This window comes from Leptonotus elevatus, chromosome 3 (assembly GCF_054856555.1).
Source record: "Leptonotus elevatus isolate MCC_2025b chromosome 3, RoL_Lele_1.0, whole genome shotgun sequence".
In the NCBI taxonomy this organism is placed as follows: Eukaryota; Metazoa; Chordata; class Actinopteri; order Syngnathiformes; family Syngnathidae; genus Leptonotus; species Leptonotus elevatus.
The window spans coordinates 28,527,972-28,540,696 of NC_141241.1; the positions used below are offsets into that span (position 1 = coordinate 28,527,972).

At 39.7% G+C, this 12,725-nt stretch overlaps 1 protein-coding gene across 10 annotated transcripts in view; it reads left to right on the forward strand.

Annotated features, from left to right (window-relative positions):
* Window positions 1-8,318: 8,318 nt before the first annotated feature.
* Window positions 8,319-12,725, forward strand: part of LOC147178114 (serine/threonine-protein kinase BRSK2-like) — a 172,696-nt gene continuing 168,289 nt past the window's right edge. For 3 of the 10 annotated variants that reach the window (XM_086072184.1, XM_086072189.1, XM_086072185.1), the window contains exon 1: window positions 8,319-8,754. In XM_086072184.1, coding sequence (XP_085928310.1) covers window positions 8,661-8,754 — 94 coding nt within the window. In that variant the 5' untranslated portion in view covers window positions 8,319-8,660. Of the gene's footprint in view, window positions 8,755-8,855; window positions 8,955-12,725 lie in introns of all 10 variants that reach the window. The other 7 variants (XM_086072186.1, XM_086072191.1, XM_086072187.1 and 4 more) reach the window with 5 other exon arrangements.

Consider the following 12,725-nt stretch of genomic DNA (forward strand, 5'->3'; position numbering starts at 1 on the left):
GTGCCCATAGAATGATATATTGTAGCTGGTTAGTGATGAGGGTCTTCTGCCCAGATTTAGTCATAACTTTTAATTTCCTTATTTCCTCAGTAGAGCTTTGTGAGTGTTATTGCAATTTCTGCCAGGTGCCATCATGATTGGGACCTCCTCTATTTCCACAACAATGAGTGAATTCCTTGAATCCTTCTTTCCTGGCGTAAACCTAATGCAAGCGACTCAATAAATATTGCAAATAATAAAGGGGACAGTGGGTATCCCTGTCTTGTGCTTCTCTGTAGAGTAAAACTCTTGAGATATAATCCTATTAGTAGTAACTGTAGCTTTAGGAGGATCATATAATACTGACACCCAGTGAATAAATAACTTCCCAAAGCCAATTTATTTTTAAATCAGCTAAGAGGAAGGACCAGTTAACTTAGTCGAATGCTTTTTCTGCATCCAACGATATAATAACTGCCTTTTTATCATGCCGCTGTGACATGCTAATAAGGTTAAAGAGCCTCCTAATATTATTAGTAGAGTGACGACCTTTAATAAAGCCTGTTTGGTCGCTATGAATTATTGTCGAGATTACTGTTTCTAGTCTAGATGCGAAAGCCTTAGCAATAATTTTAATATTAGTGTTAATTAGTGAAATTGGACGGTAACTTGATGGAAGGATGGGGTATTTTTCTGGCTTTAATAAAAGTTTAATTGCTGCTGTATTCATGTGTGGACGTATGTAACCATTAGTTTTAATTTCTGTTACTACTCTTAAGAATAATGGAGCAAGCATTAACCAAAAGTGCTTAAAAAATGTAGCCGGATAACTATCCGGGCCAGCTGCTCTTCGATTAGGCATACTATCTAGAGCGCTGTACAGCTCGTTTATAGTAAGTGGCGCATCTAACATATCTTTATATCCAGTAGTTAACTGAGGTATATTTAAGCTACTGAGGAATTCCTCAATATGATCAGGGTTAGGCTTGTTAGTTTCTGAGTATAGGTTGCGATAATAGTTATAACAATTTTGATTAATTTCTTCTGGTGATTGTGTGCATTCATCACTTGTCCCTTTAATAGCCGTTATAAGAGATTTTTCCCGATTGCGTTGAAGTTGGTTTACAAGAAATTTACCTGATTTGTTATTATATTTATATATAAACTCTGTCTTTTTAGATAGCATATCGTCCAACTGTATTTTTGTATTTTATAAGTCGGTCCATATTTGGTTATTTGGGTTTATTGCGTACTCATTCGTCAGTTGTTTAATTTCATCTTCCAAATCTCACAAATTTTTTATCCTGTTTCTTTTTATAAGATGAATATGATATAATTTTACCTCAAATTACCGCTTTCCTTGCTTCCCAGAGAAGAGATGGAGATAAGTCTGGAGAGTCATTTATTTCCAATTTTTTTTAAATGTCTTTACATATACTTAGAGAAATTGCATCTTAATGGGCATCTGTCAGGCATGTATGCTTTTAGTTCCTGTTGGTAAAACGGTCACAAGAGGGCAGCTGATATAAGTATGAGTACGATACCTAAAATTAAGGTTGGTCTTTGCACCAATACCGATACTTGCCCATCCTTAAATAACATATCACTGTAATACTCCAGTTGAAATAAGATAGCTTAACCATTTCTTGGTGACATATATGTATCAAGACATCTGAAGATGTCTTAAGACCAAATATACCAAATTGATATACCAAAATGTCTTGAGGTGTCTTGATTTTGGTTTTTAAAAGACATTTTGAGACATCTTGAGACACTTTAATGGCTGGGCATGAAGTGCGAAAATTACTTTAGATTTCTCCAGTAAGCGTCAAGCAAGTACAACTTAAAGTAAACTAGTTAGTGTTAGCTCATCTTTATGCCAGTGGCTCCTCTTAAGTTTAAGTTTGGCTGCACACAGGTTATAGGCCATCACAGCAAAGTAAATAAAACGTCATTAACTCAGTTAAATTAATCTCTAAAGATATTGCAACCCCTGGCCCCTTTTGTTTCACAATCCTGTTTACATGGTAATCCCCCCCCCCCCCCCACAACCACCACCACCCAAAAAAAAAAAAACAACAACAACAGGACAGCTTGAAATAAAAATAAAGCATGAGTAAATGTTGCAATGATGACGTGGAAAAAATTGCCCTTTTTACTCATGGAATAATGTTAATAAAAATTGCTGTAAATAGATTTTTTGTGATTAATTCTAGGTTCTTTTTTTTAAGGTTCAGATAAGGGTAGGACCATATCTTCCATAAGACCTGTTGTGTGGATGGCATACAGCAGATGGCGTAATTCTTATATTTATTCAGCAATGTGACACTTGACTTTGAGTGAGGCTTTTACTGATGTACAGACGTGGTTAATATCGCTTCCTATCCACCATGCGGTTCAAGACAATTTACCGCCAACATCCCCCAGACACATGGACATGTGTTGGGGGGCTGTTCGGGAGCAGCAAACGAGTTTGTTAAAGCAGTGAAAATGTAACCAATAAAAAGACAAAAGACAGAGTTCTGATAGCAGTTTACTATAGGTCAAATGTAATTTTGTTTTCTTCAAACTGAATGGACTAAAATGCAGCTTTAACTCATCTCTTTAACAGCAAAGAAGATGTACTAACATATTATACACATGCAATTGCAACAATCAATGAAAAAAAAATGCCGACTTCGTCTTCGTGCACAAGAAAAAAAAAAGCTTCAAAATCCTTTCACTGTCAAAAAATAAATAAATAAAGGCTGGCCAGCATAAAAAAAAAATCAATTGTCCAGAGCTCTTATGTGCGGTAAGTATATGAATGTAAAGTGATATCTATATGTATGTGTAAATGTAAATGATTGCCTGAAGTGGAGTTAGTGGGCACAGATTTGTAGCTCCAACAGCTCTCTTCCTCAAGGAGGAACTCCCCGCTCCGCAACAGTAACGACTTCCATGATGCTAACTGGAAATTACAAACAATATAAAAGTACAATCATGGAGCACGAGAGACAATAGCCTCTCCTTCTGGCCTGCGCTACTTCATAAGCGCTATCGTAAACAATGGCATGAAAATGTAAAAAATACGGCAACGCAACCATATATGGGCATCGTACAACACCCCCTCCCCCACCATGACATAGTAAATAAAATAAATGCATTGTAATAAATGTTTTTTTAAACAATAACTCAACACATGAAATAAAAATACACTTGGGTTATAACAACTCCACCTCACTCAAACCCCTGTGGCTATTTTGGGGCTGATGATTCGAAAGAAAAAAAAGGGGCGGGGAGTGTAATCTCCTGGCAAGCTATTGGGAGTTTTCTAATTTTAAATGTATATTTATTTGGGAAGCAGTGCCACAGCAGGAATATACTGTACATAAAAGAGACATTTGCTTATTTAAAAAAAAAAAAAGCCTAATAATACCCCATAAAAAGCACACTTTTTTTTTCAGAAACCAAAAGGGCAGGCCCCATTTGGTGTCTATGGGCGCACGTGCTTGCATTTGACCAAGTATGTGTGATCTATAAATGTGCCAGTCTCAATGCCAAACACAAATAAAATAACTTTATTTTTTCACCGAATTTTTACCTTTACTGCCTGTATTTGAAAACAGGTGTCCGACTCCGTATTTGCTTCTCCTTACTTTGTCCAAATGGGTTTGTTACTTTTCTTAACCTCCTTTCTAGTCACAACGATGTAAAAAAAGCAAGAAAAAAAAGCAAGGTCTTATAAGCTTGGAGGGGGCAGCAACATGAACCAGGGAGCATTATGACAAATGACAAACAGATTTGAAGCATATTTAAGAGAACTGTTTGATGACAACAATTATTTGTGGCTGTCTGTACCAGTCTAAAATTCCCAAGCTTTCGGTGTTCAAAATTTCTGTTAAATCTAAAAATAAACCCCATACAATTTGCATTTTTTTTTTTCAGTTGTCAACATTAGCTAATTTAGCATTTTTTTGTTCCTCTATTTTGCTTAGCTTTTGGCTTTGACATGATAGTGATGTTGCCAAATGGTAATTTTCCATCAGCCGTGGCGCCAGGAAAATACTGTGAAATAAATAACGAAAATTATTATACCGCATGCGTGCGTTGCGTCTCCGCTCCGGCGGCGCAGCCGATTCGTTTCCATTCTATCAGTTTGTTCAAATTACACCGTCTGTGTCTGCGCTGTGAATCGACTGCTGAGCAGCTGCGTCGTGCCGGATAGACCTATTTTCTATTTTTGCATCCGTCGGCATCAGTCAAATGACAAACTAACACAGAACATATCGAGCGGGACAGGAAGACCGACGCAGTTTAAAAATAAAAAATTCAGGTTACTTCTCAGAATAAAATACTCGCCAGATCCTATTTCGCAATCATGTGAGCAAAACGTCGTAATGCTTAACACGCAGCGAACATGGACGAGGAGCGATTTATAATGGAGGTGGATTATGTATGATACAGCACACTCTTTTTATTTGGACAACCTAAAACTTGATGCTGCAAGGAACGTCATAGCAGAAGCTGAGGGAGTCGACGGTGAGTTCAATCAAAGTCCACCTCTCTTTCTGCTTTTCTGTTGAGCAAACTTTCTGTTTGTTGTAGTTTTTAATTCCACATTGTCACGCGCGATCACACGAGATACGGCGGGAAGTTGTCGTCAACGGAGCTGCCGGACCGCAGCTGTGCGCAGCGGGTGAGTTTTGTCCATAAAATTGACATGTCCGGAGCACGCAGTCAAGACGCAGCGGATCCCGGGGTGACTCTCTTGATCGCATGTTGTTTCTTTATGTATGCTACGAGGCTTATCTTGCTTTCTTTATAGGCGTTTCACATTGCTCGTCAGAGAGCCTTCTCGTCACTACGCACTGAATGCGTTGCAACGTAAATAACAATGGCGGTGTACGTCCAAATTAAGTTTCTACATAATGTATTAAACTGGAAATGATTTTGGAAAAATTTATCTTATAGTTATGTTAGTAGCAACCAAATAAATAATATTGGGCAAACTTTTCACGACAGTCGGGGTTCCTTTTAAATTTGACATGTAAAATCGGAGTTTATTTTTGTAAATTAAAATAGAAAACAACTGTACAATAAAAAGTAAAATTCTGTGATATTACAGTTTTGTAATTATTATTATTATGTATGTTTTTTTGTTTTTGTTTTTCAGTTTATGTCACTGCCTTAATGACATAAACTGGACTTTCCTGGTTCTCTCTAAAAAACAAAAACTCAGCTGTTGTGGTAACAGAGACCCTTTACCCAGTCAGGCAGTCTGGCCCCTTAGCGGACTGGGATGTTTATGACAGATTATACCACGTTGAGGAAAAAACAACGGCTCACTTTTATAGCTGCTGTGTTTACCGTCTGCCACTGCAGAGAGGGAAGCAACACGAGGGAATTAATGAGGAGAAAACTAAATTGATCAGTGCATGAGGGTCACAACCTCCCCCAGCCCACATTTTCAGTGGGTTGATAAGTGAGGCAGATGGGGATAAAGGAGAGAGGGGGTGGTAGTAGGAGCCGGGATCCATCTGCCATAAAAGCCCTTTGCCTTTTGTTGTGGAGGAGACATATAGCTAAATGTTGTCACCAACTGCCAAATCCAGCAAATGTGGCCAAGCTCTCTCTCTCTCTCATTCACTCACTCTCCGTCTGTCTTCAAGTCTCTCTTTCGCTCTCACATTCTCTAGCCTCTCTCTATTTACCTCTGTCTCTCTCTCTCTCACACACACGCACACACAAAGGTATCATTTATCCTAATTTACATTAATTATTAAGTCACACTGAAGTTTAGGGTGACTTGATAATTACTTAGGTTAGGGCCTAAACTGGTCAAATAAGTAATTTTGCAAATCAACAGTCTACAGACTGCCATTGGGACATTCTATATCAGTATACTGTATTATGATATGAAAATACCACAGGCTGCATTATAGGATACTTTCTATGAGTCTTTGTAAGAGACTGGCCTTAATTGTTTATGTCATTTAAATTTGGAAATAAATGTATTGCCAATATCACATGAGTAATACATTACACCCAAATGAAAGGACTGATTAAGTTGTGTATGATGTTGATGATGGAGTGTGATGTGAAACGGTACAGCTCAAAAAGATAACTGTCCGGAAATGCCAGCATATCTATGCACGGTCTGATAACAATCTCACGATGAACATTTAATTCCCTGAGCAATAATGAGGCACCTTCATCAATAGGGTCATTGTTAAAAGGACATGCCATGTTTGCGACAAAAGTGGACTTTGCGCTATGCACTATAGGCGTATTTACGCAAAAAACTTTGGTGTGCTTGTTGTGTTGTGTTCCTGTGTGTTTCCCCTGTCTCGTTATGTCTGATTACATCCACCTGTGTGCCTGTTCCCTTTCCAGTGTGTTTGACCAATCAGTACCCTCTTCCTATAGTGTTCCCCAGGTGTGTCTCATTAGTGTTGGTGTATTTAGTTTGTTGTGTTTGTCCAGTCGCTGTGGGATCATTGTTTATGTCAGATGTCATTGTCACAGTTCGGCTGGAATCCGTGCATGTGTTTTTTGTTCAAGCCAAGCCCGAGTTTATGTAAGTCATCTTTGTTTCAGTCTAGTCACCCTCATCTTCGTTTAGTTGACTTAGTTCCCGTCCAGTCCTCCACGTCACCATTAGGTTTCCATTTGTCTCATCCTTGTCACTGTCCCGTAGCTCATGTCACCTTGTAGTTCTCCACGTTCCTGCAAAGTTCTCCACGCTCTGCCAGCTACAGTCAAGCCGGCCCCCTCTTGCTCAGTCATGGCAGCCAGTCTCCACTCTCTCAGTCCAGTCACATCTTCTCCAGTCCTTGTCCTCTCACTGGTCCCTACAAGTTTTAATAAAGCTTCTCACTTTGTTCACAATTCTTGTCTCCTTCAGTCCATGTCTCCCCGCATTTGGGTCCACCCTCTCCAACGCACCCCTTATCATGACAGAATGCTCCGTTCCGTTCTGTTCCGTCTTCAATTCCGCTTATTCGGGGTCGGGTCGCGGGGGCAGCAGCTTTAGCAGGGAAGCCCAGACTTCCCTCTCCCCAGCCACTTCAGCCAGCTCCTCCGACGGGATCCCAAGCCAGCCGTGAGACGTAGATGGCTGACAGAATGCGTTGCTATTAATATCATTAATATATATATATTTTAAAAGAAAGTCCCCTGGCTGAGGTACAGCTATATGGAGGTGGGGGTTGCAGCTGTCACACACAGACACCCAATCTGGAACCACTTCACAGCATGCAGCTACACATTTAGCGCCATTAGCTAGAACGTTTTTATTTATTTATTCTTTTTTGCACTCACTCACAAAAACACACACATACAAACATGGTCTCCCAGGCAGGGAAGCGAACCCACGCCAACTTGCTTCGTAGGCAAGTGACGATACGACTCCACCACCTGGAGCCCGCCATTAGTAAATCAGATGTATTTACTCCCACAATGGCACAAACCCCCCTTTCTAACTGCACTTTGCGCTATACTTGCGCTGGTCACAAAAATAGTGTCCATTTTTGTTAATACTCTCTGGTTCACATTCCTCCATATAGCATTAGTTCTGCCATAAAAGTCCACAAGATCTCAATCAATCAGTCAATCAAGATCTCAACCACGGTTAACTCTATTTACAGTATATTTTCATCATGTTGTCATAAAGACCTTATTTTACGCTAACAGGTGTTGTTTGACTCCATTGGATTATTCAAACAAAACCAGGCATTACAAAGTCTCTGTTGCCCCACGCAAATGCAAAATTTCCAAAGTGACTCTGTTACATGAAGCACGACAGAAATCTGTCATTAACAAAACTAACAGGTCAACCTCACCACGCGAATGTAAATTCCATTTGCTTCAACCCATTCCAACCAATTTGAGCCAACAGACACATTAAAGCATAATCAAGGAAAAACAATCCCCCCCACGCTGACATAGACTTAACTTTGTTTTCTAAAGATGTCCTTCATGCTGAACTGCTGATATTCTTGACAAAATTTATTCTGTCTAAGTACTTTTTGTTTGATTTCAATTATTATTATTTTTTACTAGATTCAATGCACAAGTAGACGTTTTGCCCCTAACTGTGCAAATTTATATATGAAATTGTGGGAAGAAATTGATCATGTTTTGTTTTTTATGCTGATTTATTGATGATATTGTGATGGAATTCGCATTAAGGCCTCTCTCCCCTTGATTTTGCTCTTTATGTGGTTCAGGAAAAAAGAGCACCAAGCAACAATATCTGGCCCTTCTTTTTGAACCAGACCTAAATTGTTATGTGGATGGCGCACCCCTGTGGGTGAGGGACGTTACAGCATTTATTTTGAAAGAAACAGCCGGAAATACACCGCATCATCTTTACACTGGCGTAGGGTGCTTAGAGACAACGGCGATAGATGCTGTCCCATCATCAGTTCACACCCAACGGCGCTGCAGCGCACCGCTCCGCGGACTGGACCACCATGATACCCAGGTTCAAAGCCCATAACTGAGCCGCATTGAGAAAGACGAGCTCGGAGGACAGCAAGGAAGGGACGTGGATATACACGCAGGCGGGCGTACATTCGGAAACGCCGAACGAGGCGAACTCCACTGCGCAGCAAATTGCGGTTCTCTCCCCAGGCAAAAACGTGTCCAAGTTGAACAAGAAGTATTCTCTCCTCACGCGCATCATTATACGCCGAACCATGTCTTCATCGGGCAAGGAGGCCAACAGCGGGCATTGCGCCAACTATGTGGGACCCTACCGCTTGGAGAAGACGCTAGGAAAAGGACAAACAGGTTAGTGAGATATAGTAGCTATAGCGGCGGTTATGCTGTTGCCTTGTTGGTCCTCGTCATCTCCGCACCTGCCTTGCTCACATAGCTTGTGTATCGCCAAGGTTCCTTCTTGTGCTGGTGCTGGTGATGTGCGTAATGGGAAGTAAGGAACGCCTGGAATTGCAGATGCGTTTGCACTGTGTTGCGTTTGCGGCTGTGCGGTGAGTACACAAGGGATTCTGCTCTCATTGTGGTGATGATGACGGTGGCGGTGCTCGTATGCCTTTAATTCTTGTTGTCAGGCAGAGAGTGTTTGGTGATAATGGGCCCTTGTGATTTTTCTTGTCAGTAATTAATCCGTTTGTCACATGGACACGTCGTGCTGAAGTTTCTCTCTGCAGAGGCTGCTGCACTGTCTTGTTTTCAATTAAGGCTGACGTACGCACATACACGTGTAAGGTTCATTTGTGAGCCTTTGTATGTTCTATACAAGTTGATTCAACTTTGTGATTGTTGTTGGTTTTTCTTTACTTTGTTGTTTTTTCTCTTTCCCTGTGTTCAGGATTATGATATCAAAACAAAAGTTCATATAACAAGGAATATTTTTTTTAAACTTTTGATAGGATTTAGTGAGATGAAGTTGTCACAATAGAGGTAAAAAGTACAATTTGATGTTTACATTATTGGTATATTATTTGAAGAGCAGACGTTAGAAATCAGAAAGAATCACCACCTTAAAAATTCTCACATTTGCATTAACACAGCTAAAATGGTTTATGAAATGAATAGAGGTGGACAAAAACGGCCCAAAAAATCCAGAGGGTAAAATAAATAATTTTTTACTCTGAGGAATTTTGAAATTGTTGACATATAGTGCATTACAAATATAATTTATTATTACATTATTATTAACAAGTTGTTTCTGCCACAGAGGTTCTTGGTAAACTGCATAGGTTTTCTTCAGGTTCCCCCCCATCCCAAAAACATGCATGGTAGTTTAACTGAAGACCCTAACCTGCCCATAGTTATGAATGTGAGTGGGAATGGTTGTCTGTATGTGTCATTGACTGGTGACATGTCTAGGGTGTACTCTGCCTCTTGCCCAAAGTCCGCTAAGGTTCCAGGTCAGACTTAACCCCAATGAGGACATGCATTTTAGAAAAGCGTTTTAGAAACTGGATGGACGTTTCCAGTTCACCTCCTCCCAAGTAGGAGACGGCGGCCAACATCCAGCGATTACTATTTGTCATTCGTCGCCGGGGGATGTGATTGTGCTTGTGTGTGATTGGTGGTGGGGTGGGAAGGGACCGCGGTTGATGGCATTAGCTGCAGCAACATATGTCAGAGTTCCCGCGGGGTCTTAAAAAGTCCTAAAATAATTGAATTTACAAAGTTGAAAATAATACCCTTAAAAGTCTTGAAAAAGATTTGAATTTGGTCTTTGGGTCTTAAACTTTGGCTGCTACAATGCATACGTATGGCGAAGCTAGCTGACAGCCTCTTCGCGGCTAATGTAAGTAAGGTGTTACACTTCCGTCACAAACCACACACCGCTTACACCACATTAAGAATGAAAACAGCAAAACGGGGATGATGTCACACATTTGTAATCATTGTAGTTTCATAATTATGGTGTGAGTGTGTCCGTGTGTGAAAAAGGTATAATTTTTTAAATGGCCTTAAATAGGTTTAAAAAGTACAGTCTTGCGGTTGGAGGTGCTGCCATCTAGTAGTAGAACACAACTTATTAACTTATTACAACTTAAAACTGTTGAGATATACAGAAATTATTTTGTTTTCAGATATTAATGGCGGGCAGCTAGTTGCCCATCTCTGCTCTATACTCACAGTCTCATTTCTGACCTCTGGTATGGCATTATGCATTCTGATTATTCAACCTGATTTGTTTGACTTTTGAGGCATATTTGTGTGTGTATCCATCCATTGTAATTATGTGGTGCCTCAGGGAGTGGAATGTTTTAAAATAACCACATTACGTCACAGTGGATATTTGATACTAAAACTGGCACAGAATAAAGTGGGTGGAAGGGCAATCTCAATGAACACACATTCATGTCTCATAGAATGTATTCTATGCAAAAATAAATGTGTAGTTGTGCACGAAAGTATATCAATTTCAAGGTTTGGTTTTAACAATATGCAATAAGAGCATGATAACCAAAACATACACTGTAACTCTACATGTATTTATCACCATACTATATAACCCAGTTAGTGCAGCTGCACCACACATCGTACTGATGGCTCAGGTTTTGTTAAACTGTAGCACCATCTATTAAAACATGCAGAAATGCCAGAAATGTTAAAGGTATTTACATAGAAATCTTTCATATAAGTGCCCATGTTCAGCTCATTCAAGTGTTCCTTTAAAGTCATAGAATTGCCTTTTGTTCATCAACATGAGTAAACCAGTTTGTGAACAAGGTAAGCAGTAGAAAAGGAATGGAACAATTAGTGAATATGAGTAGGAGAGATATTGGGACCAACTATTCGATTTTTGTGAGGGTGTTAACTTCATTTGCGTGTGGACAAAAGAATGTACTTGTGCTGGTGAGGCAGCTGCTGTGAAATCTCAAAAAGACGGAAACTCAGTTTGCTGGTGACTGTTTGTATAAATCAAAGACTCCAGTGCTGAGCTGGCAATAGGGTGAGGTATGTACAGTATATCATTAAACCCTCCTCAATAATGCTCTCTGTGTGTTCTAAACCCATGGGAAATCTGAGGCAGTCTACCAGGCTATTATTAGCTGGTTGAAGTGAACGTCTTTTGGTCTATTTTATTTATTGATATTATTATGCAAAATACTTTTGCTTATAGTTAAGTATAGCAGTCTCTGCTGTGGCGTCTATTTCTTAATCAAATTGAAATTCTTTGTTCATGAATTGAATCTCCTTTTTTCAAAATCAAATTATTTTTGATTCACACAATGAGACAGCTTCAATCAGTAGCGAGAGATCATCCAAGCTAATTTGGCCATCAGGCTTGACCTCTCTCATGTTTAACACCATCTCGGATAAATGGCAAGCCTTCTGTTCTCAGTTACGAGACTTGAGTTGAACAATGCAACCATGGTGTGTATCCATTCAGTGACTGAATGGCGTGAGGCTGCGCGGAATGAACAATTAGTCTGTGTGTTTGTGGGTGTGTGAGAGAGAGTGAGCAAGTGTATGTCGGGGTGAAGAACTCCTCTTCATATTTTCATTCCCTTGGCCTGATGCTCATTTTCAAAGTGTTCGCCAACAGGAGGGCTGGTTGCCATGGTTTCATGTGTCATCCTGTGACAATGACGGCTGTTTTCCTTCAAACTGTCAGTCTTTCTGCTGCCCTCACTCCTTTTGCATAAGCAGGTGGCGGAATGATTACATCTTTAAATTCATCCTTGTAACTGACTTGGATGTTTAAGATTACAAAAATAAAATAATACAATATTTGTATAGATATCTATATTATTTTTGCACTCTTTAGCTTTCTTGTGCCCTTGAATCATGAAGAGTCATGTATGCACCCATGGTATAAGTGTAGTGTTGGGCGATATGACGATATATATTGTGAGGACAATAAAAATGTTTTTATTGTGCCACTTTCTTCCTATTGTCATTTGTCATTTACAACAAACAACGGCCAATAAGAACGCCAGAGTAAACTTGTTTTATAGGAAACAGCTTACCATACTTGTTCCACACAGCTGCCACCAGATGGCAGACTGAGTAACAATCTATGGAAGTGAATCATACGGTGGCCGACAGGGGCAAACGTGCTGTAAACGGCCGTACACTGCAAACACAGAATGCTGCAAACATAAAAAAGATAAACACATACATGCAAACTAAAAACACACACACAAACTCCTAAAACAACTGCAAACGAAAAACGTGCAAACATTGCAAGGATGATTTAAAAAAAACAAAAACACAATGCCAAAAACAAAACAAATGCAACCACATAAAACAACTGCAAAAAAAAAAACATT